General features: G+C 50.5%; 1 protein-coding gene across 1 annotated transcript; it reads right to left on the bottom strand.

The window, feature by feature from the left end:
* Positions 1-5,155: 5,155 nt before the first annotated feature.
* Positions 5,156-24,951, bottom strand: C12H16orf89 (chromosome 12 C16orf89 homolog). The gene is made up of 8 exons (XM_003928498.4): positions 24,619-24,951; positions 18,625-18,774; positions 16,845-16,995; positions 14,790-14,907; positions 13,195-13,330; positions 12,431-12,535; positions 8,018-8,104; positions 5,156-5,524 (listed from the first exon to the last, which is right to left on the bottom strand). The coding sequence occupies exons 1-8, from the start codon at positions 24,824-24,826 to the stop codon at positions 5,394-5,396; spliced, it is 1,086 nt and encodes a 361-aa protein (XP_003928547.1). The 5' UTR covers positions 24,827-24,951; the 3' UTR covers positions 5,156-5,393.
* Positions 24,952-25,323: the final 372 nt, after the last annotated feature.

The following is a 25,323-nucleotide window of genomic DNA, read 5'->3' as shown; positions in this document are numbered from 1 at the left end:
ACCAGTCCCTTCCCGCCCTCCCCTGCTCGCTCACACCTCATTCCAGGCAACAGTTCTGCAGACACCGTTCTCACAACTGCTTCACACTAAAGCAACATGACAGAGAAAGTCTCCGAAAGTCTTTTTTTTTTTTTTTTCTTGAGTTGAAGTCTTGTACTGTTGCTAGGGCTGGAGTGCAGTGGCAGAATCTTGGCTCACCGAAGCCTCCGCCTCCCAGGTGCAAGTGATTCTCCTGCCTCAGCCTTTCGAGTAGCTGGGATTACAGGTGCCCACCACCATGCCCAGCTAATTATTTGTATTATTATTATTATTATTATTTTGGTAGAGATGGGGTTTCACCATGTTGGCCAGGCTGGTCTTGAACTCCTGACCTCGTGATTCACCCGCCTTGGCCTCCCAAAGTGCTGGGATAACTCATTCCTTTTCCTCTCGTTGGAGCAGACAGCTCCTAGCAGCCTCCTGCTCAAGTGGCAAGGAGAGGAAACAGCAGCCACAGGCAGATTGTTTGGAGTGGATGGGAGGAAGACAGGGCGTAAAGGAGGCTTGGGACTTGGAGTGAAATGAGAGGGCGAGTATTTACATCTTATATTTACATCTTAAGAGGAAACACTTTCAACCAGGTATGGTGGTTCATGGCTATAATCCCAGCAGAGGCAGGAGGATTGTTTGAGCCCAGGAGTTCCAGGCCAGTCTGGGCAACACAGCAAGAACCCCATCTCTTAAAAAAAAAAAAAGAAAAGAAAAGAAAGAGGGGCCAGGCATGCTGGCTCATGCCTGTAATCCAAGTTCTTTGGGATGCCAAGGTTGGGGACCACTGCAGTGGGAGACCCTATCTCAAAATAAATAAATAAATAAATAAATAAATAAATAAATAAAAATTGGCCGGGTGTGGTGGCTCACACCTGTAACCCCAGCACTTTGGGAGGCCGAGGTGGGCAGATCATGAGGTCAAGAGATCGAGACCATCCTGGCTAACATGGTGAAACCCCGTCTCTACTAAAAATACAGAAAACTAGAGTGCGGACAACTTCAGGAATTTCTTCTGACATTTAACGAAATGGATTAAAATAATTCGGTGATAGAGGACTCTACTGTTTGCTGTGCAAAGGGTCAAATGGCCTTTTAGACACTCTCCCCTCTGGGATAGCCCCGCCCCGCCCAGCCCCTCTGCCCTGAGGTGGGGTTGATGCTAGGACCTGCTTTTCCATCCCCCGCCCTCTCATTTCACTCCAAGTCCCAAGCCTCCTTTAAGCCCTGTCTTCCTCCCATCCACTCCAAACAATCTGCCTGTGGCTGCTGTTTCCTCTCCTTGCCACTTGAGCAGGAGGCTGCTAGGAGCTGTCTGCTCCAACGAGGAGGACCAATGACTCTCATTTGTGGGGTGCTCCTTGTCTTGACCTCGAGTTTCGTTTCAAGCCCTTTGGACGGTTCCCCTTTTTTCTTTTGAGACCAAATTCTCCCACTGTCAGCCAGGCTGGGATACAATGGCATGATCGTAGCTCACTTCAGCCTCAACCTCCCAAGTCTCAAGTGATCCTCCTGCCTCAGCCTCCCAAGTAGCTGGGATCACAGGCACGGGCCACCATGCCCAGATGATTTTTGTATTTTCTGTGGAGATGGGGTCTTGTCACGTTGCTCAGGCTGGTCTTCAACTCCTGAACTCAAGCAATCCACCCACCTCAGTCTCCCAAAGTGCTGGGATTCCAGGCATGAGCCACCGTGTCCGGTGCTATGAGAGGGCATCTGAGCAGACACTGGGACAAGGTAGAGTGTGAGCCATGTGCATGTCCGGGGAAAAATATCCAGAAGGGTAGGAGAGACTCGGAAGGGACACGAGCTCTGTGTGGGCTGGATGTGTCTGTTGAGTGGATAAATTCCTGGGGGGTTTTGGGCTGTGGCTTGGCTGTGGCTTGCCACTGAGAAAGTTCTTTTTTTTTGTTGTTTTTTGAGTTGCAGTCTTGCTCTGTCACCCAGGCTGGAGTGCAGTGGCATGATCTTGGTTCACTGCAATCTCTGCCTCCCAGGTGCACAATTCTCCTATCTCAGTCTTTGGAGTAACTGGGACTACAGGCACGAGCCACCATTCCTGGCTAATTTTTGTATTTTTAGTGGAGATGGGGTTTCACCATGTTAGCCAGGCTGATCTTGAACTCCTGACCTCAAGTGATCCACCTGCCTTGGGAAAGTTCTTTTTAAATTTCAGTTTCACATTGGTCCTTTAAATAGAGGACTAGGCTGTGAGCCAGGCCATCAGGACAGGTTGTCTGCTTTCCCACTGGTATGGGTGGGCTGCAGGGACCGCGTTGCTAGGACTAGAAATGGCTTCTTGAGGCAGGTGCTGCATTCGTTTCTGGGGCTGCTGTAGCAAGATACCATCAACAGGGTGGCTCAAACCACGGGAATTTATGGTCTCACCGTTCAGGAGTGCTGGGATGACAGGCGGGAGCAAGGATTCCCTTTCCTTGAAAGTGACTCATGTTTACCTTGCTTTCCTCCCTCCCTCCTTCTCTTTCTTTCCTTCTCTCTCTCTCTCTCTCTCTCTTTTCTTTCTTTCTGAGACAGAGTTTTGCTCTTGTTACCCAGGCTGGAGTGCAATGGTGCAATCTCGGCTCACCGCAACCTCCGCCTCCTGGGTTCAAGCGATTCTCCTGCCTCACCCTCCTGAGTAGCTGGGATTACAGGCATGTGCCACCACGCCCGGCTAATTTTGTATTTTCAGTAGAGATGGGGTTTCTCTATGTTGGTCAGGCTGGTCTCAAACTCCCGACCTCAGGTGATCCACCCGCCTCAGCCTCCGAAAGTGCTGGGATTACAGGTGTGAGCTACTGTGCCCGGCCCACTCTGCTTTCTTCTCAGTCATTTCACCCTCTCCCTGGTTTGGTAACTGAAGCTTTCTGAAATGAACCAGTGTCAGGCTCCAGTGAGGACTCCATCCCCAGTTCAGGAAGCACAGAGGTGGAGCATATTCCCCTGGAGTTGTTGATGTGCAGCTGACTTCTCTCAAGGTTGTGTGCCTGTTTTGGAAAACTTTTGTTTGCAAGACAACGTGAAAGAAATCCTTGAAGCACACAGAGGGCCATGTGGATATTACATTCTGGCCGTTGGTTCCCCAAGAAAACAGCAACCTCTAGAAAGCAAGTCAAATTTGTCAGCGCAATCCAGGAACAGTCCTTGGGGTCTGATAACTTTAAGAGCCGTCATGGGAAGTCATTCAGAGCACTGAAGCAGAGGATCAGGTCAGAGGAGTCTACCTCTCAAAGGAAAGATGGAGAAGAACTATCGCCCCACTGCCCACCCTGGGCTGCTCAGCTGGGCAGAGAAACAGCCAGGGATATTTTAATTCAGATGCTCAAAGTTGACTAAGTTGCCAAAGGAGGATGATCTGCAGTGATTTTCCACCTGGAGGCAAAGAGGGACAGTGCGTGGAAACAGGTCTGCAGCCCCAGGACTGGGTTTTCAGCTGTTTTTTCCACCCTGGAGTCTACTGCATGCACCACAGACAGCCGTGGAACCCATAATAAGGTTCCAGAAGGTTTTACTGCTAAATTCGTGTCAGAGCTCCAGGGAACACGTTCAGATATAGTCACACTGAGTCAGAGCTCGAGGGAAGAGCTGTAAGCTGGGAATGGGAGAAACGGTGACAAGGTAGCGGCCTCTTCTGGCAGCTTCCAGAGGTGTCCTCAGTTAATGTGGCATCATCACTCGAGGCAGGACCTAACGCTTACCTGGCACTTAGTATGTTACGGTCGCTGATCCCAGTAGTCTACAAAAACAATCCTCACAGCAGTGGAGGTAATTTTGACATAGGGGCTGTTTTTTTTTTTTTTTTTTTTTTTTTTGAGACGGAGTCTCACACTATTGCCCGGGATGGAGTACAGTGGCCTGATCTCCACTCACTGCAACCTCTGCCTCCCAGGTTTAAGCAATTCTCTGCCTCAGCCTCTCTAGTAGCTGGGATTACAGGTGCATGCCACCATGCCTGGCTAACTATTTTTCATAGAGACAGGGTTTCACCATGTTGGCCAGGCTGGTCTTGAACTCCTAACCTCGTGATCCACCCGCCTTGGCCTCCCAAAGTGCTGCGATTACAGGCATGAGCCACTGTGCCTGACCGTCCCCCTCCCTGCTTTTTTTTTTTTTTTTTTTGAGACTCTCACTTTGTTGCCCCGGCTGGAGTGCAGTGGTGAAATCATAGCTCACGGCAGCCTTGAACTCCTGGGCTCAAGGGATCCTCCCACCTCAGCCTCCTGGGTAGCTGGGACTACTATCCTGCTGAGGGTGCGTGGTGGGAGTGTCTTGTTATGTTGCCCAGGATGGTCTCCAGCTCCTGGGTTCAAGCAGTCCTCCTGCCTCAGCCTCCCAAAGTGCTGGGATTATAGGAGGGAGCCACTGTGCCTGACCAAGGAAGGGTTTATTATTTTCCAAATTTTGCAATGAGAAAACCGAGTCCCAGGGAAGTTGGTGACTTTGCTCAAGGTCACAGACAGCTGGGACTTGAATTTAGGCAGCCTGGCCACAGAACCACACCATCAACCCTTGTGTTATACTGTGTTTTGTAAAATGACAGATGGCTGTGTGATGCAATGTAAGCATATGGCAGAGTTCCGTGCTCAGGATATAAAAAGAAGTGTGTGTTGCCTTTCATGGTCATCTCTAGCTCATGACCTGAACTATTCTTTCCAGAGACCCTTCCTTCTCCCACTGGGAAAGATACAATATTTGACACCTGAATAAATAGTCTTTAAGACACCAGTTTATGGGGCTCTTTAGAATCTGTGGCTGGGTGCAGTGGCTCATGCCTGTAATCTCAGCACTTTGGGAGGACAAGGCAAGAGGACTGCTTGACGATGGGAGTTCAAGACCAGCCAGGTCCACATAGCGAAACCCCATCTCTACAAAGAATTTTAAAAATTAGCTTGGCGTGATGGCACACGCCTGTAGTCCCAGCTACTCAGGAGGCGAGATGGGAGAACTGCTTGAGCCCAGGAGTTCGAGGCTGCAGTGAGCCTGGGTGACAGAGTGAGACCTCATCGATTAAAAAAAAAGAAAAGAGAAGAAAAGAAAAAAGAATTTGTGTTGCGTGGGATCGGAGAGTTGAAACAAAGACCGAGAGGTTGTCCAGGGCCGTCTTCAAGGCTGAGAAACAAGACTCCACTCTGGGGCAGCTGCAGTCTAACTTTATTCATCCGCTCACACCTAGGTCCCTCCCGGCCCCCACATCACCTAGCCCTGCTTACTGAGGGCTTCCAAACAACCCAAGATGGGACGTCGGGGTGGCTTTGCTTATCCTCCAGATGCCTCCTTCCCCGGATGTGACCCACGCCCTCCAGGATCTAAGGGAGGAGGACTAAAGGGGTCTGTTCCTCCAGGCAGCAGACACGGAACCGTCTGTGTCAGTGGCTGCTTGGTGGTGATGGTGTAGATGGGTGCGGCTCTCTGTTTGCGGCGGGGTATTCAGCCAGGATGTAGAGGAAGCCACCCAGGGCTGCCACCGCTGTGGCTGTGTTGTGGGAGGAACAGCCATCTATGGGGAGAGAGGCCCCTGTGAGTGCCTTTATTCAACAAAGTTCCATTGAAAGTTCAGTTCAGCCGGGTGCGGTGGCTCACACCTGGAATCCCAGCACTTTGAGAGGCTGAGGATGGCAGATCACTTGAGATCAGGAGTTCGAGGCCAGCCTGAGCAACATGGTGAAACCCCATCTCTACTAAAAAATACAAAAAATAGCCAGGTGTGGTGGCGCGCGCCTGTAGTCCCAGCTCCTTGGGAGGAGGAGGCAAGAGAATTTCTTGAACCCGGGAGGCAGAGGCTGCAATGAGCTGAGATTGCACCATTGCGCTCCAGCCTGGGCGACAGAGCGAGACTCCATCTCAAAAAAAAAAAAGTGCTTTTCAGATCTCATTCCAGGCAATTTGCAAGATGCTGTGTGAGCGCTTTGATGCTCCCTTAGGCCCCCTTTGCTGGGCTGACTCCTCTTCCACCAGCTGCTAAGGGCTCCCTTCTCTGGGAGGTATGTCCCTTCCAAATAACTTACCAATATAAGGATAAAAAAGACTGGCCACCTTGTCCTAGGGGGATGACCCTGTTGTGCGATTTATGCTCCCAGGCATTCCCCTCCACTCCTGCAGGGTGATCTGGCCTGAGACTGCATCCTGTCTAGCTCCTGCCTGGGTTAGTCTGCTTCCCTGACTTACCTACCTCCGTAAACCACATGCACTATAATCCTGTCTCATCCGAGATGGGGAAACTGAGGCTCGGGAAGCTGAGCTGAGCTCCCTGGCCCTGGTAACTCCCCAGCTCATTTCTTGACCCCAGTGGCTTCCTCTTAGCTGCCTCTAGTCTTTCTAGTCCCATGTGACCTCATGCCTCATGGAGTTAGAGTCTCAGGCCTAAGCAGTTGCCTGAGATAATAACCCTCAGATGTAGTTAGTTCTTTCAACTCAAAGCGGGCAGCATGCCTTTAGTGTTACCATCTGTCTGCTTGTGGGAGGGAGCCAGGAATTCTTTCCCCACTACCCAGACACTTTGAGAAGGGAAGGGGACTCCAGCCAGGTCCCTTGAAGGAAGGGAGAATGCAGATTTCAAGGTGCCGAATGACTAACCCTGGCAGTTCCTGCCTCTCAGTGGCTACTGTGTGGCAAATTCGATGGGGAGGGCTTTGCACGATGATCAGTTATTAGCCCCAACAGTTTGGTGCCCATTTTACAGATGACGGAGTTTTGCTCTGTCGCCCAGTCTGGAGTGCAGTGATGCAATCTCGGCTCGCTGCAACCTCCGCCTCCTGGTTCAAGCGATTCTTCTGTCTCAGCCTCCCGAGTAGCTGGGACTACAGATGCGTGCCACCATACTTGGCTAATTTTTGTATTTTTAGTACAGATGGGGTTTCACCATATTAGCCAGGGTGGTCTTGAGTTCCTGACCTCAATTGATCCACCTGCGTCGGCCTCCCAAAGTGCTGGGATTACAGGCATGAGCCACCATGCCCAGCCTGCTTGTGTGACTTTCACAGCAAGTAAGAGGCAGAAGCGGGACTTGAACCCGCACAGACTGACCTCAGACCCCGTGCTACTAGTCTCTGCGCCAGGTGCCTCTTGCTCTGGGGACATGTGTCATAAGTACAAGAATGAGCACACCACTCCCCAGCAGTTTTCTAGGCTGCTGGTCAACCTAGGGGGGCCCACGAAAGGCCTCGGACTCTGGAATTTCTGTAGCTTCCGCTTCAGTCCCTAGGACAGTCCTCATGTTGGGCTGTCTGGCTCTGGGGACAGGCAGCTGACAAGGTAGTACACAGCAGGTCCTGACCACCCCAGCCATAGGCAGCCCCAGCTTCCCCTGTGTCAGGAGGGCCTAGCTGGGGCAGGGGGCTCTGGAAGTCTACCGAGAACTTCTCTCCCTTCACCTGCATGACCTTTGGTGGCAGCTACAAAACTGATTGGATTCTGCTTTCACTCCTCACTCCTGTCCACCTGTAGGTGGATGATGAGGCCACTGTGGGGCTGATGGAGAGATGTTTAGTCATGGGAATCAGATACCCACACGTGCTGGACATCTCATCTATGAGCTGGCTATTCTGTATCCCTTCCTGCTTTTGCCTGCAGTTATTGATATTTTATTCTTATTATTTTTGATACGGAGTCTCATTTTGTCACCCAGGCTGGAGTGCACTGGTGTGATCTCAGCTCACTGTAGCCTCTGCCTCCCGGGTTCAAGTAATTCTCATGCCTCAGCCTCCTGAGTAGCTGGGAATACAGGTGTGCACCACCATGCCCAGCTGAGGTTTGTATTTTTAGTAGAGACAGGGTTTTGTCACGTTGCCCAGGCTGTCTCCCCACTTTCTAAGAGGAGGCCCTCTGGGACCCCTAGCCTCCCTTCCACCTCCCAAACACGAAGGCCCTCTGATTAGTGCCTGTTTGGTAAGGCCAGGTGCTGTTTGTCCACAGCAAAGAATAAACACAGGCCTTTGTTTTGCTGGGATATCTCAGTTTCATGTCAAGAAACTCCCTTGGGTATTTCCATTACCTATAAATTTTTTTTCTCGCCTCTTCACTCTCCTCAAAAAATGCTGCTGATACTGAATAGCTTTTGATAATTCTTCATCTTCAGCATCTGGGAAAAGAGCAAAAGTTGAACTTCTCAAGATAAATTTTATTTTTTTACATTTTTATTTCTTTTTGTTTTTTTATTTTAGAGACAGGGTCTCATTCTGTTGGCCAGGCTGGGTTCAGTGGCACAATTATAGCTCCCTGCAGCCTCAAACTCCTGGACACACACAATCCTTCCTGCCTTAGCCTACCAAATTGCTGGGACTACAAGCATGAACCACCATGTCCAGCTAATTTTTAAAAAAAGTTTTACAGGGCACAGTGGCTCATGCCTGTAATCCCAGCACTTTGGGAGGCCAAGGTGGGCAGATCACCTGATGTCAGGAGTTCAAGACCAGCCTGACCAACATGGAGAAACCCCGTCTCTACTAAAAATACAAAATTAGCTGGGTCTGGTGGCACATGCCTGTAATCCCAGCTACTTGGGAGGCTGAGGCAGGAGAATTGCTTGAACTCAGGAGGTGGAGGTTGCAGTGAGCTGAGATCAAGCCATTGCACTACAGCCTGGACAATAAGGGCAAAACTCTGTCTCAAAAAACAAAAACAAAAATAATTCAAAACAAAATGGCAAATGAGCTGCATAGATATCTCTCAAAAGAAGGCATACAAATGGCCAACAGGTCTATGAAAAATGTTGACCATCCCTAATCATCTGGGAAATGCAAATCAAACCATAATGAGATAGCATCTATCTCACACCTGTTAAAATGGCTACTATCAAAAAGACAAAAAATGGATCATGCCTCTAATCCCAGCACTTTAGGAGGCCGAGGCTGGTAAATCTGGTAGATTGCTTTGAACTTAGGAATTCAGGATCAGCCTGGGCAACATGGCAAAACCCTGTCTCTACAAAAAATACAAAAATTAGCCAGGTGTTGGTGGCACCCTGCTGTTGTCTCAGCTACTCAGGAGGCTGAGGCTGAGAATCTCTTGAACCTGGGAGGCAGAGATTGCAGTGAGCTGACATCCTATCACTGCACTCCAGCTTGGGTGACAGAGTGAGAACTTGTCTCAAAAGAAGAAAAAAAAGAGACAAACAAACAAACAAACAAACAAACAAAACCGGATTCTGGCAAAGACGTAGAGAAAGGAAAACTCTTACATACTCTTCATGGGATGGTAAATTAGTGCAGACATCATAGAAAACAGTATGGCGATTTCTCAAAAAACTAAAAATAGAACTATCATATAATCCAGCAATCAATCCCACCACTGAGTATTTATCCAAGGGAAAGGAAATCCGTATGCTGAAGAGATGTCCGCACCACCATGTTTACTGCACCACTATTCACAGTAGTCAAGATATAGCAACCCGAGTGACTATCAGCAGATGAATGGATAGAGAAAACGTGGTGTACAGATCCAATGGAATACTATTTAGCCATAAAAATAAACAAATTCTTTCATTCACAGCAACATCAATGAACCTGGAGGGCATTATGTTAATGGAAGTAAGCCAGGCATGGAAAGATAAATATTGCATGTCCTTACACATATGTGGAGGCTAAAAAAGTTAATCTCATAGAAGTGGAGTGTTGAGACCAGGTGCACTGGCTCACACCTGTAATCCCAACACTCTGGGAGGGCAAGGCAGGTGGATCTCAAGGTCAGGAATTCGAGACCAGCCTGGCCAACATGGTGAAACCCTGTCTCTACTAAAAATACAAAAATTAGCTGGGCATGGTGGTAGGAGAGTGTAATCCCAGCTACTTGGGAGGCTGAGGCAGGAGAATCGCTTGAACCTGGGAGGCAGATGTTGCAGTGAGCCAAGATCATACCCCTGCACTCCAGCCTGGCTGACAAAGCGAAACTCCATCTCTAAAAAAAGAAGTAGAGTATTGAATAGTGTTCACTAGAGGTGGGGAAGAGTATAGCCGAGAGGAGATAATCAGAGGTTGGTTAAGGGATGCGCTAGTGCTGCCTGAAGGAGGACTGATTGCAATTAACAACAATTTGTTTCGTGGTTTTTTGTTTGTTTTTTTTTTTGGGGGGGACAGTGTCTCACTCTGCCACCCACACTGAAATGCAGTGGTCAGTGGGGCAGTCATGGCTCATTGCAGCCTCCACCTCCTGCTGGGCTCAAGTGATTCTCCCACCTCAAGCTCCCACAGTAGCTGGGATCATAGATGTGTGTCACCACACCCAGCTCATTTTTTTTTTTTTTGATATTTTTCGTAGAGATGGGGTTTTGCCTGTTGGCCAGGCTGGTTTCTCATTCTTGAGCTCCAGCTCAAACTGTCCACCTGCGTTGGCCTCACAAAGTGCTGGGATTATAAGGCATGAGCCTAGTGTACATTTTCAGAAAGCCGGAAGAGCGAATTTGGAATGTTCCTAACACAAAGAAATGACAGATGTTTGAGGCGATGCATTTGCTCATTACATATTATATACATACATGTTTTGAAATATCACACTGTACCCTATAAATATGTACAATTATTATGTGTCTATTGAGAATAATAATAAAGCCAAAAAAGGCAAGTTTCACAGCCCCATCCCCAGCCTGCCGATGCTGTACGTGTGGGGGCCTAAGATTCTTCATCGTATAACCTTTTGGGGTTTTTTTTTTTTTTTTTTTGAGATGGAGTCTCACTCTGTTGCACAGACTGGAATGCAATGGCACGATCTCGGCTCACTGCAACCTCCACCTCCCAGTTTCAAGCGATTCTCCTGCCTCCGCCTTCCGAGTAGCTGGGACTACAGGTATGTGCCACCATGCCTGGCTAATTTTGTGTACTTTTAGTAGAGACAGGGTTTCACTGTGTTAGCGAGGATGGTCTTGGTGTCCTAACCTTGTGATCTGCCTGCCTTGTCCTCCTGAAGTGCTGGGATTACAGGTGTGAGCCACTGCACCTGGCCTAAACTCTGTTTTAAAAACAGACCATCTTATTTCAAAAGCGTTTGCTTCTTGGAGCATCCCAAGCTTGTAATGGGGACAATAGCATTTCCTGGGAGCTGTCTTGTACCTGGCACAGGCTGTGTGGCTTCAAATGTGTTATGTCTACTCTCCTTGCGGCTCAGGAAGGTGGGTTATTATTATGCTCATTTATTTGCAGACAGGGACATTGAGGCTCAGAGGGGTTAAGTGGCTTATTCCAAAGGGACCAGCTGTCAGGTGTCACATGGCTAGGAAGTGGCTGAGTCCTCTGCCTCTCTACCCTGTTAGTCACCTCCTCCCACGTGGTCTTTCCTGACCACCTACCTGGAGAACCTTCCCTGGTGTTCTTTTCTTCCTCACCCTGTGGCCTCCTTTATAGCTCTTATCAGAACTTGCAATTACCTCGATTCTCGGTTTGTTCAGGTGATCTACGTTTCTTTTCCTCCAGGCTCTGGTTTTCCCTAGAGCCTAGATGGTCTCTAGCCCATTAGCAGGTGCTCAGTGTGTACTTGCTCAATGACTAGTGATAGGGTTTGGCTGTGTCTCCACCCAAATCTCATCTTGAGTTACAGCTCCTGTAATTCCCACGGGCTGTGGGAGGGACCTCGTGGGAGGTAATTGAATCATGGGGGCTGTTTCTCCCATCTGGTTCTCATTAATAAGTCTCACAAGATCTGAAAGTTTTTTTGTTTTTTGAGATGGAGTCTTACTCTGTCATCCAGGCTGGAGTGCAGTGGCGTGATCTCGCCTCACTGCAACCTCCACCTCCTGGGTTCAAGTGATTCTCCTGCCTCAGCCTCCTGAGAAGCTGGGACTACAGGCACACGCCACCACACCTGGCTAATTTTTTGCATTTTAGTAGAGACGGGGTTTCACCATATTAGCCAGGATGGTCTTGATCTCCTGACCTTGTGATCTGCCCGCCTCGGCCTCTCAAAGTGCTGGGATTACAGGTGTGAGCCACCACTCCCAGCTGAAATGATAGTTTTATAAGGGGTTTCCCTTTGTGCTTGGCTCTCATGCTGTCTTGTCTGCTGCTGTGTAAGACGGGCCTTTCACCTTCTACCAGGATTGTGAGGCATGCCCAGCCACGCGGAGCTGTGAGTCTATTAAACCTCTTTCCTTTATAAATGACCCAGTCTAGGGTTTGTCTTTATCTGCAGCATCAAAGAGTGCAATACAAATGGGCTTGCTAACGTAGCTGAAGGGGCCAACACCTTCCAACAGGATGGCCTCCTGTCTTGCCGAATTTTGGCTTCCAAAACTCTGAGCTCATTTCCACCTGTGTGTGCACATGTCTCTGTGTGTGTGCATGCACCTGCAGGTTACACATCTCTCAGCATCCTTAACACCAATGCATTGTTTACACACCTGGCCTAGAAACTCAGCCCTGCCCCGCCCCCCCCAGCCCTTAGTGCCCCCACTCTTAGCCAGGGCGGCAGCGCAGCTCACCAGGCTCCCCGAAGCAACCTTCCCGCTGTTTCTGCCAGCTGAGAATGGCGTCCAGCCACTGGAGCTTGTAGAAGTCGGAGAAGCCGCCCATTCCACAGAACATGACTGAAAGTACAGATGGGGCCCTCTGCAGGCCTGTCCCGCAGGCCCACCTCCTCCCACTCCCCAGGGCTGCTGTGGTGCCAGCTGCCTCCATCTGCCTGGGTTAGGCAGCATCAGGAGGTGAGCATTCAATGCAGGGGCTGGAAGAAGGCAGCTCCAGCCTTTGCCTGAGCAACTAGGGGCTCCCAGGCTTGTGTCCCGCCTCCCACTGAGGGCCTTGGTCAGGGCTGCTCCAAATTTAGGGCCAGTAGAGGGGTTTAGACATTCCAGCCAGCGAGCACCCACCCAAGCGCTCCTTTTCTATCTCATCCGTAAGGCTTTGTGGGTCCGCCTGACAGTCACCTGGTCCGTCTGTATAGAGCTCCATCACTGGGGCAGCCTTTGGGGGCAGGAAGCTGTCACACAGTGGCAGGTAAAATACAGGATGCCCAGTGACATTTGAGTTTTCAATAAACAATGAATATAATTTTTTAGTGTAAGTATATTCCATGCAGTAGATGGGATAAACTTATACTAAAAATGAATTCACTGTGTATCTGAAGTTCAAATTTAACTGAGCACTCTGTATTTTTACTTGCCTAATCTGGCAACTCTGTGTGTGTGTGTGTGTTGGGCGGGGGACACCCTCCTTCTCTGTCCCAGGGGCAGAATGCTGGCCATACTGTTTTCCATGAAGATGTCCCGGGTTTGGTATTTGTATCCGATGGCCTCAGCTCTGCGGTTCAGGTCCATCATGTTGGCGCAGAAGAGGCTGATGTAGTCCTGGCTCTGCTGGAACAGCCCCTGTGTGCACCCGCTCTGGGAAGACAAACACCCAAAGACAAGGCGCTCAGTGCTACAGGTGACAGACGCATGCCCTGTTATGGGAAAGTCTTGCAGATCTGCGAGAGTCTTGCAAGTGGCTGTTTAGGGCAGGTCTTTTTCTCCTTTCTGCAGGATTTCTTCCCCATGCATACCCCCAGCCAGCTGGGGCTCCATCATCAGAGAAAACTGGGTTCAAGATTCAGCTCTGCAACTGAGGAGCTGTGTGATCTTGGTTTGCTAAAGTCATCTTTCAGAGCCTGAAGAGTTTCTTTCTTTTTTTGAGACAGAGTCTTGCTCTGTTGCCCAGGCTAAAGTGCAGTGGTGCAATCTCAGCTCATCACACTCTCCACCTCCCGGGTTCAAGTACTTCTCCTGCTTCAGTCTCCCAAGCAGCTAGGGCTACAGGTGTATGCCACCACCATGCCAGACTAATTTTTGTATTTTTAGTGGAGACTGATTTTTGTATTTTCAGGACCCAATGTGAAACCTGTGCCACTAGGAGATGCTCTTTGAATGATCGAGTGGGTAGGGGTACACTGCAATCTACAACCGGACTAATCCCATGGGCGGCTTCAGTGCTACTCAAAGTGCGCACCAAGAACAGGCTGGCTGCTCCCCATGCTGGGAGAGAAGAACTGGCGTTGGCAGCAGGCTTTAGACACTTCTGTTGTGGTGGTCAGAGTGACTTTCCACCTGTTGAGGTTAATGATCAAAAGAATTCCCTTGCACTATGGTTCTTCTTGTATTTACAAAAATATTGGTCTGTCACAGCTTGCAAAGAAATAATAATTAGAAAATTCTGTTGAATAAAAACAGGGAGTGCCTCCTCAGCTAAGAATTTCTGGACACTGAATCACATTTTTTGAAATAAAGATAACCTTACATTTCTGCATAAAGAAACATATATATATTTATATTTATAAATAAAAATATATAAATATTTTATATATAAATATATATAATATATATTTATATAAATATATTTTTATTTATAAATATAAATATATATATGCATTATATATATAAATTATATATTTATATATAAAATATATAAATATATATTTTATTTATTAATATAAATATACATATGCAGAAATGTAGGGTTATCTTTATATATAAAATGTATATATACATATAAAATGTAGTGGTATAATCTCGGCTCACGCAACCTCCGCCTCCTGGGTTCCGGCGATTCTCCTGCCTCAGCCTTACCTAGTAGCTGGGATTGCAGGTGCGTGCTACCATGTCCTGCTAATTTATTTATTTTTATTTTTAGTAGGGAAGTGGTTTCACCATGTTGGCCAGGCTGGTCTTGAACTCCTGGCCTCAAGTAATCCACCCGTCTTGGCCTCCCAAATTGCTGGGGTTACAGGCAGGAGCCACTGCACCGGGCCGTCCCTTTTCCTTTCTCCTTCCCCTTTCCCTGCATGGTGGGGGCTCCCTGGGCACTCACCATTCTGGCCCAGAGGAAGAAGAGCAGTTGGTGGGACAGGCAGTAGCCCGAGCATCTGGGCTTGGTCATGAGGCTCCTGCAGAAGTCCGAGAGGCCACAGGGCTGGCTGCTGTCCATCCTGGGGGAAAGTGGTTTCAAGCTGTTACATACAGATGGAGCGCTGACCCACCCTGAGTCTTCCCAGGTAGTGATGTGGCCCCTATTTATAGTTGTTGGAACTCCTAGCAGATTCCAGACACCCAGCTGGGCATGGGGGTTGCCAGAGAAAATACAGCTGTCCTGCATCTTGATTTGCTAAATCTGGCTGCCCTGGCACAGGGGACATGACGCTGTAGCTATCCTGGGCCTGAGGAAGCCACCGAAGCTGAAACTTCCTACGGCTCCGTGGGGCCCCCAAATCACGTCTTTTCCAGCCCTAAACAGTGGGTACTTGAATATAAACCACTTGGAATCTGGGCCCAACATGCTTATTTCGCCTGCACTGGCCAGGCACGGTGGCTCACTCCTGGAATTCTAGCTCTTAAGGAGTCTGAGGCAGGCAGATCATCTGAGGTCAGGAGTTCGAGACCTGGCCAACATGGTGAAACCTCACCTCCGAGGCAGGCAGATTACCTGAGCTCAGGAATTCAAGACCAGCCTGGCCAACATGGTGAAACCCTGTCTCTACTAAACACACATAAATTAGCCGGGTGTGGTCGTGTGCACCTGTAATCTCACTTACTCTGGAGGCTGAGGTAGGAGAATCACTTGAACCCTGGAGGCAGAGGTTGCAGTGAGCTGAGATCTCACCGCTGCACTCTAACTTGGGAGACAGAGTGAGACTCTGTCTCTAAATAAATAAAATACAAATACAAAAATTAGCTGGGCATGGTGGCACACGTCTGTAATCCCAGGATGAGGCAGGAGAATCGCTTGAACCTGGGAGGTCAAGATTGCAGTGAGCCAACAAAGAACACATCACAGCGCTCCAGCCTGGATGATAGAGTGAGATTCTGTTTTAAAAAAAAAAAAAAAATATATATATATATATATATGTATATATTTGGCTGGGTGAGATGGCTCATGCTTATAATCCTAGCATTTTGGTAGGCTGAGGTGGGTGGATCACAAGGTCAAGAGATCTAGACCATCCTGGCTGACATGGTAAAACCCTGTCTCTACTAAAACTACAAAAATGAGCCAGGCGTGGCGGCTGGAGCCTGTAGTCCCAGCTACTCGGGAGGCTGAGGCAGGAGAATCACTTGAACCTGGGAGGTGGAGGTTACAGTGAGCCGGGATCTCCCCACTACACTCCGGCCTGGCAACAGAGTGAGACTCCTTCTCAAAAAAACCAAAAAAAGCAGGAGCCCTGGCTAGGGCCAAGCCCTCCGTGAGCCCAGCTGTGTCCTGGCCCAAGCATTGCTCTGAAGGAAGCTGAGAGGATGCGCCCTGGGCACCTGCTGCCCACTTTGTCCACAGGCACCTGCACCCAGGGCCGCCCTGGGGCCTTGCTCCGGGCCCACCCAGCACCCGGATAAAATGAGGAGCCCAGCTAGGCTCGGTCCTGGCTTCCCGGACCTGCAACCTCACTGGGGATGGGGACAGGCCCACAGTCCAAATGCACATTGCATCTGTGGCTATACAAGGTGCTGGAGAGGCCCTCCCAGGAGGTCTGCTGTGTGCTGGGGTCAGAGGTAGGATGGGGTTTGGAGGTAGGGCAGACTTCTTGAGGCCTAGTGGGTGGGTGGGGGGAGCCTTGGAGAGTCTGAAAAGCGGCCTCTAGGGGGCTGGGGACTTGGAAGGGTGGAGAACTGGGGCTTTGTCCGGGGACCTGGAGATGGTGTGCTCAGCCATGGCTGCTGGAAGACCTGCTGTGGCATGGGAGACCAGTGGGTGGCTGGAGCAAGGGGGACCCCACTGGAGTGGGAGAGGGCAGTGCCTGGCAGCTTCAGGGAGCTGCACCCGGATCTGCACAAAGCCTTGGCTTCAGCCCTGGGGGCTTGGAGAAGAATGAGTGGGACAGGACCAGCAGAGTGTGTTTGTGTTTCCAGCAAATAGGGTGAGTTTGGGGCCCACCCGGTTCCCAGCAGCTGCACCAGGCACATGTCGCTGGTCTCCTCCGAGAACGAGTCCTGGGGCTCGAACGTGGGGTAGACCAAGGAGGCATTGGTGTGGGTCCAGGCATGTGGGAGCTTCCAAAACCCGGGCTGCAGGGTCGGCAGGAACTCTGGCAGAGAGGATAGGTAGGTGAGGCTCGGTGCTGTGTGGGGGCGATCCAGGATGGGCCACCCACCCACTCCTGCAGACCTGCCCACTGGCAGGTACAGCTCGGGGCTCTGAGCCCTGTCTGCTGGTTCCAGATTGGGTTTGAAAAACTCAAGAAAGCTCCTTCTGCTTATAAAACCCTTTTCCCCTAATCATCAGGAAGAGCGTTGGGATAGCTTTGACTAAACCCACTGCATCCCGTGGAAGCTCCAGATAAGGGTTAGATTCCCAGGCGCAGGGCTCAGACCTGTCATCCCAGCACTTGGGGAGGCTGAGGAAGGAAGATCGCTTGAGGCCCAGAGTTCAAGACCAGCCTAGGCAACATAGCAAGACTCTCTCTACAAAAATAAAAAAGGTAGCCAGGTATGGTGGTGTGCATCTGGAGTCCCAGCTGAGGCGGGAAGACTGCTTGAGTCTAAAAGTTGGAGAATGCAGTGAGCTATGTTCAGCTCTTTCTTTTTTTTTTTTTTTTTTGGAGACAGAGTCTAGCTGTGTCACCTAGGCTAGAGTGCAGTGGCGTGATCTAGGCTCACTGCAACCTCTGCCTCCCGGGTTCAAGTGATTCTGCTGCCTCAGCCTCCCAAGTAGCTGGGACTACAGGCTCGTGCCAACACGCCCCACTTTTTTTTTTTTTTTTGTATTTTTAGTAGAGATGGTGTTTCAGCCTTTGGGAGGCTGAGGTGGGCAGATCACTTGAGGTCAGGAGTTGGAGACCAGCCTGGATAATGTATCGAAACCCCGTGTCTACTAAAAATATAAAAATTAGCCTGGTGTGGTGGCACATGCCTGTAGTCCTAGCTACTGAGAGGCTGAAGCAGGAGAATTGCTTGAACCAGGGAGGTGGAGGCTGCAGTAAGCTGAGATCACACCACTGCACTCCAGCCTGGGTGACAGAGGGAGACTCTATCTCAAAGAAAAAAAAAAAATTGGCCGGGCACGGTGGCTCACACCTGTAATCTCAGCGCTTTGGGAGGCCGAGGTGGGCAGATCATGAGGTCAAGAGATCGAGACCATCCTGGCCAACATGGTGAAACCCCATCTCTACTAAAAATACAGAAAAATAGAGTGTGGACAACTTCAGGAGTTTCTTCCGACATTTAATGAAATGTATTAAAATAATTTGGTGATAGAGGACTCTGCTGTTTGCTGTGCAAAGGGTCAAATGGCCTTTTAGACACTCTCCCCTCTGGGATAGCCCCACCCTGCCCAGCCCCTCTGCTCTGGTCTAGAACCAGGACCTCAAGCATGGGCATGCACTGAATGCGTGAGAGAAGACACCCTGCCTACTCCGCACCCCTCTGTGTGGGTGGGAGAGGCCATCAGACTCTGAAGTCAAGGATGACCTCATGTCCCCAGAGCTCATCTGTGGCTTGCTTGGCAGACAGATCGAAGTTCATGACGGACTGACCCAGCCCAGCCTTGCCCCGGGAGAGCACATGCTGGGTTATTAAAGTCAATATCCCCAGAGTCGATATTCCAAAAGGAATGTCCCAGCCCAGCCTTGCCCCGGAGAGCACATGCTGGGTTATGAAAGTCAATATCCCCAGAGTCGATATTCCGGAAGGAATGGGACACCCCTGTGGGTGCTCACCTCTTAGGTACTTGGGGTCACTCAGCTGGAGGTAGAGGAGGGATCTCTGGATGGTGGCCTCCAGCTTCTCCCCCAGCACCCCCACTCGCAGGCTCAGCGGCTGCAGCTGCGGCTCCTGGGCCCACTTCTCCTGAACGCTTTTCAGCTGCTCTGGAAGGGATCAGAGTACATTCATTCTACCATTTGGAATTGGTACTTTTTTTTTTTTTTTTTTGCCTTGGGACAGGAAAAAAAAAATCCTCCAAGGTCTCATGCTTTGTGGGAGCCTCTCTGCCTCCTCCAGCACACAGCCGGGAAAGATTTGCTGAGCTGACTGGAAATGAGGTCAGAATGGGGTGATCTGGGCTATGAGAATGGGTGTCGGAGTGGTAGAAGCGGGTGGCTGCGAGCTTGGTTTTTGGAGTCGGGCCTGGGTTCAGATCCTTGATACTTGAGGTCCAAATCCTCGAATCCTTAACTCAGATGCTTTCTTGTTGGATGACCAGAGAAAGTAATTTAATTTCTCTCCATCTCACTTTCTTCATCTGTAAAACGGGGATAATGATAGTCCTTCCTTCTTGGAGGGGGTTATGAGGCTAGAGTGAGCAAATGTGCAGAGAGGACTTAGTCTTATTCATAGTGTAGAGTAAGCACTTGGTAAAGTTCAGCCATTACTATGCATTAAGGAGACTTGGGGTCTGCTGCGCATGAGGAATAATGAGGGAACGATTCAGGTTGTAGGGTGGAGAACCACCCTGTGCAGGTGAGCAGGTTGTACACTGCACAGTGGCAACACACATTCAGATCATGGGTTTGTGTACGTAGTAAGACAATTTCCCAGCAGATGGCTGTCAAGTGACTTCAGGAAGGAAGGACCTTCTTCTAATTCCCACAGGGGTATCCTGTGGGCTAGCTGTGGCTTTGATGAGGTGGGAGAGAATGGAGAAGATCCAGAGGTGGCCAGACATCGATTGGGGAGACAGGACCCAGAGCATCCATGCAGGGCTGAGAGGGCGAGGGACTAGGTAGGGCAGCTGCCATCAGGTAGGAGCCTTGTTAGGGAGGATGGGCTAAGTTAAGAAGGATGCTGCACGCCCCCCTCTGCTCAGCCCCCTCCGTGGGCAAACCCGCAGGGGAGAAGGACGGCCTTGGGAGTGCCGACAGGGAGCAGTCCCCAGTATGTCAGAGTGTCTCCTCCGGTGACTGCACTGGGTCTACGAAGTCCGACAGGACAGGGGTCCCCAGCGCTCAGTCCAGCACTGGTCTTGGCTTGTTACGAACGAGGCCGCACAGCAGGAGGCGAGTAGTGGGTGAGTCTGTAATTTACAGCCACTCTCGTCACTCACTCTTGTTACTGCCTGAGCTCCACCTCCTGTCAGATCAGCTTCTGGTTAGATTCTCACAGGGGTGCAAACCCTACTGCGAACTGCACATTCGAGGGATCTAGGTTGCACACACCTTATGAGGATCTAATGTCCAGTGATCTGCCATTGTCTCCCATTGCCCTAGATGGGATTATTTAGTTGTTGGAAAATAATCTCAGGGTTTCCACTGATTCTATATTGTGGCGAGTGTGTGGGTAAACCCCCACATGGGCGCTGAGGAAGGAGAGCTGGAGAGCTGGGCAGACGCCAAGCACAATTAGTGCCTGAAGTATAACTTCCTGCTTACTTATATCTAGCTTATCTATGTAATTATACTTAGTTCCATAGAATCTTATATCTAGCTTATCTATGTAACCATCCTTAGTTTTATATAATCTTTCTGTGTAATCATGTCATGGATTGTCGTTGGAGCTGTCCTACTCATTTCATGCTGATTTATATAATCCTTCTAGATAACCATGTAGTAGTTTGTAGCAGGAGGAATGCCTAGAGCAGTGGCAGAGCAGAAACAGTACATGGGAAAACAGCCAGGCCAGGACAAGAACGGAAGACCCAGGCGGTAGCGCCCCTGCCTGAAAGGGCACACGCTGTGTGGCAGGTCAGGGCCTAGACGGCAGCACTCAGTACCCGTGCATGGCCAGCGTGGAGCAAGAGTTACTCCCCCTGAAAAGGAGTGGCTGTACCTCGCATTCAGTTCTTGTGGAAAGCGGGCCTCAGGCCCGAGATCCCCGAACAACCGAGGGAGAAGAACCCCCCTGGTGTGATCGCGCCACGGCGGCTGTACACCCTGTCAGCTTTGCTCGCTACTGTGCTGGCTCAAATCCTCCTCCTATAAGGTATCTTAGAGAAGGGCACACTGCCAGCTCCCACTGCACTGGTTTATGGCATCCTTCTGTAGGCATCCTGTGAAGTCTCCAGCGCCCAGATAAGAAGTGTTGTGCACGGCACTTGTTGCACACAGCTCACCTCCTTGCCTCGGTGGCCTAATGGGGGTGGACCCCCTTTTTTGTACACGACCCTCTGCTACTGTGCACGGCACAGCCCCCTACTGTGCATGGCCCACCTCTCTAACTAGGTGACCTAATGGGGTGGCCCCCTCGCTTGGTACTCACGTGATTATGTCTGCCCTATCACTAAGCCTATAGATGATCTCACTCATGACCCTTACCTAATAAATAAACCCTGTCTCATACCTAATAAATACAGATGCTTCTGGACGTTCAGGGCCTCGACTGTCTCTGCTTGTAAGTGGCGTGGCCCCCCGAGCCCAGCTGTCTTTTCCAGTCTTTCTGTGTCCTGTCTCTTTATTTCTCGGATCCAGTGCCTCAACGCAGCAATAGGGAACACCCCACAACCCTGTAGGGCAGTGGCCCTGTAGGCGAGTTGTATAATTACATGTTTTAATGTAATAGCAAACATAAACTGGACCGCGCACAGTGTCTCATGCCTGTAATCCCAGCCCTTTGGGAGGCCGAGGTAGGCAGATCTCCTGAGGCCAAGAGTTCAAGACCCAGCCTGGCCAACATGGTAAAACCCCGTCTCTACCAAAAATACAAAAATTAGCCGGGTGTGGTGGCGGGGGCCTGTAGTCCTAGCTACTTGGGAGGCTGAGCAGGAGAATCGCTTGAACTGGAGCTGGAGGTTGCAGTGAGCTGAGGTGGCGTCTGCACTGGGGCCTGGGTGACAGAGCAAGACTCTGTCTCAAATAAAAATTAAAAATTAAAAAATGCGCAATAAAGGTCACGTCCCTGAATCATCCCAAAACCTTCCCCTTTACCTAGGTCCATGGAAAAAATGCCTTTTATGAAACCAGTCCCTGGTGTCAAAAAGGTTGGGGACCACTGCAATGGGACTTCGACCCTACTGACGCAGAGCTCATTGTTTAGAGAGAGACAGACGAGGAGGCTGTTGCCGTCAGTCAAGGGTGCTCAATGCTTGGATAGATGGAAATGGTAATGGCTGACAAGTACTGAGCCCCAAGGGTAAGACGACATAGACACGTAATCTCATGTGATATATGTGCATGATCACGTGATACTCCCAGCTACCAGCTGCAGTGGAAGGATGAGGAAACCCAGACTCCACCAGAGCAGATAACTCAGTGTTATGCAGCCAGTTGGGGGAGATCCAGGATTCGAACCCGGGCAAACCAGTTCTGAAGCCATGTTCTAGGCACTGGTACCACCTTTGCTCTCTTTTAGGCAGAGTCCACTGTTGTGTTATGTGGCTGAATTCCTGGGGAATCTGTTATGCAGCAAGACTATTGCAAGGGGAAGGGACAGTGGCTGTGGAACAGAGCGTGGGTGGAGAAGCTGGGCTCACTGTGGCTGCAAGGAGAGGGGACCCTGATCTGAGGCCAGGGTGGTGGGGCTTTCCCAGTGAATGCTATTCAGTCATGATTAAGAGAACCCCCCTCCCTTCATTGATAAAAGAGGATAATAACAATGGGTGTAACCTCAGGAAGGACAGGGAGAGGGTATTGAAGTACCCATACAGTGCACCTGGGGTGTGCCCACGTGGAGCAGATTCTAAGTGAACTGAAGCTTTAACTATCACATGCACCCCAGAAAGCACCTGCCCCCGTGGAAGCCATCTGCCCCTGATGACAAGATTCTGTCCCTTGGTTCTATGAGTGCTTGTTCAACACCTGCTGCACACTCACTACTGTGCTTGGCAAGGGGGCTGGACACGAGTCAGTGTGATGCCACTCGCCCTCAAGAGACTCATGTAACTGGGTGGGTCTGTCCTAGACCCCACCCCACCAGCCATCCATTGTGAGGTGTCAGGAGGCTATTGAACTCTCTCTGCCTCAGTTTCCTTGCCTATGGAATGAGGAAAACAAGTTACTCCTCTGCAAGCTGTCTGGTCAGTTACCCATGGCAGGTGCCCAGGGAGAACCCAATTTGCAAGGCCACATCTCAGCCTTGGTGGGCCCCTTCCTCCATTAGAGACATTAGGCTGGGCACAGTGGCTCACCCCTCTAGACTCAGCACTTTAGGAAGCCAAGGCAGGAGGATTACTTGAGGGCAGAAATTTGAGATCAGCCTGGGCAACATAGCAAGACTCTATCTCTACAAAAAAATATTAAAAATTAGCTAGGTGTGGTGACGCATGCCTGTAATCCTAGCTACTCGGAAGGCTGAGGTGGGAGGATCACTTGAGCCAGAAGTTCAAGGCTACAGTGAACTATGATGGTGCCACTGCACTCCAGTCTGGGGGATGCTGATGCTGATGAATTTCTAGAGGAGCTTTGAGACAGGGCTGGGTTAAATGAAGGGGACCCGGGGTGTATCTCTGGCCTCACCCTAGCCCTGGCCAGGAGGGGAGGAGTGTGATCTCAGGGCTCTCCAGGATGCCACGTGGGGGATGAGGGGTGAGGAGAGGACACTTGGTGAGGGCATGCGGCTGCGAGGAAGCAGACTATCCCAGTGCCTCTCCTGCCACTTCTGAGTCCTGGCCAGGTGGAAAACTACTCTGGCAACCCAAAGAGGGTGGTGTGGGGCGATGCCCACTGCCTGGCCTGGGAGCCAGGGCCAGCCCAGAGCCCCTGCTGATACCAACCTGGGGTCTTTGTCACTTTGCTCAGGATGGCCTGCAAGGAGGGGCCCACAGCAATTCATGGTGTGTGTGTGTGTGCATTCGTACATGCATGTGTGCTTGTGTGTGTGATGTGTGTGTGCATGCATGCGTGTTTGTGATGTGTGTGCGTGCGTGCATGCATGCATGCTTGTGTGTGTGTGATGTGCCTGTGTGTGTACATGTGTGCATGCATGCTTGTGTGTGTGATGTGTGCGTGTGTGTGTACATGTGTGCATGCATGCTTGTGTGTGATGTGCCTGTGTGTGTACATGTGTGCATGCATGCTTGTGTGTGTGATGTGCCTGTGTGTGTACATGTGTGCATGCATGCTTGTGTGTGTGATCTGCCTGTGTGTGTACATGTGTGCATGCATGCTTGTGTGTGTGTGATGTGCCTGTGTGTACATGTGTGCATGCATGCTTGTGTGTGTGTGATGTGCCTGTGTGTGTACATGTGTGCATGCATGCTTGTGTGTGTGATGTGTGCGTGTGTGTGTACATGTGTGCATGCATGCTTGTGTGTGAGATGTGTGCATGTGTGTGTTTGCCTTGGCCTGTCTCCAGTCCCCTTCTTGGGGATCTTATATCTCTGAAAGCTAAACAAACACTTGACTGTTTTTGCAAAACCTTCAGGAGGCTTTGGATGGAAGTGGAGGAAGCGGGGTTGGAACCCGATCTTGAGGGTCGTCAGTTTTGTCCACAGCCACCTCACTCAGGGGAGGGACCGTCCCACAAATATCCATTTTTGGGGCACTCTCTCTACTCCCCTTGTTTGTAGTGTGTCAGGAGGGACTGCCAAATGGATCATTTCCTTCTTAGAAAATGATCATTTCCAAATCCTTCCCCATGTTGACTTTAAATCTTTCCTACTTCTAAAAAATTTCGTAACAGCTGGGCCGCAACCCCCGGCTTCCCTTCCTCTCTCCTTATAGTTGAGGCAGATTATTCTGGGCCCAGAAGGCTGCCAAGTCTCAGGCGTACAGAGCAGGGCGGAGGACAAAGCTGAGAGTTAGCTTCCTAGTGTCCAGCCAGGGGAACGGGGGCTCACTCACCTTCCAGCACCCGGGCCCCCACCATGCCATCCAGGTTGATTTCGGGCAGCCTCTGCTCTAGGAAGACGGTGGCTCTCTCCAGCGCAGACAAGATCAGGCCTGCGATGGTGGCCTTAGCTTCGGCAGTGTCCAGTCCCGGCAGTGAGGAGGACCACAGCAGTGGCAGGGCCGTCAGTAAGAGCAGGAGCAGCAGCCCCGGGCTGGCCATGGCTGGGTTCTGCTCACAGCTGGTCACAGGCTCAGCACCCCAAGCTCTGGCGCAGCCCAGACCGCCTCTGCACGATCTCCTCCCGCCTCCTCCCCACCTCCCCTGGCAGACCTGAAGACAAGTGGCCTGGCAGGGCTGCCAAGAAGCCTGGGTGGCCGGTTCAAAGGGATCTGGGAAGGCTGGCTGCAGGGGGATGACGGTGAGGCAGCGGCGGGTAGGCCAGTCCCGGGCGTCGAGCCTGCTGTTCCTGTTGTGCTGGGGAGAGGGGTACCCATTCTGACCGTCTTGGCCCTGATTCTTCAGGCTCACAGGCCAGATCTTTGATCTAGCAATTGCAATTCAACCCAGAAATCCAAAAGCTCTGAAGGCAAAAAACCTTTTCTTCTTTCTTTGTTTTTTGAAATAGGGTCTCATTCTCTTGCCCAGGCTGGAGTGGTTTAATTACAGCTCACTGCAGCCTTCTCCTCCTGGGCTTAATAGATCTTCCTGCCTCAGCC

The sequence above is a fragment of the Saimiri boliviensis genome, chromosome 12 (genome assembly GCF_048565385.1).
Source record: "Saimiri boliviensis isolate mSaiBol1 chromosome 12, mSaiBol1.pri, whole genome shotgun sequence".
In the NCBI taxonomy this organism is placed as follows: Eukaryota; Metazoa; Chordata; class Mammalia; order Primates; family Cebidae; genus Saimiri; species Saimiri boliviensis.
The sequence above is the reverse complement of the archived record's forward strand: the minus strand, read 5'-3'. Positions and strand labels throughout refer to the sequence as shown.

Coding starts and splice junctions, on each gene's coding strand:
- C12H16orf89 (XM_003928498.4), bottom strand. CDS start 24,826: ATGGCCAGCCCGGGGCTGCTGCTCCTGCTCTTACTGACGGCCCTGCCA. Junction 12,536..13,194: donor GGACATCTTCATGGAAAACA/GTATGGCCAGCA, acceptor CTGTACTTTCAG/TCATGTTCTGTGGAATGGGC. Junction 8,105..12,430: donor AGGTTGCTTCGGGGAGCCTG/GTGAGCTGCGCT, acceptor CTCTTTTCCCAG/ATGCTGAAGATGAAGAATTA.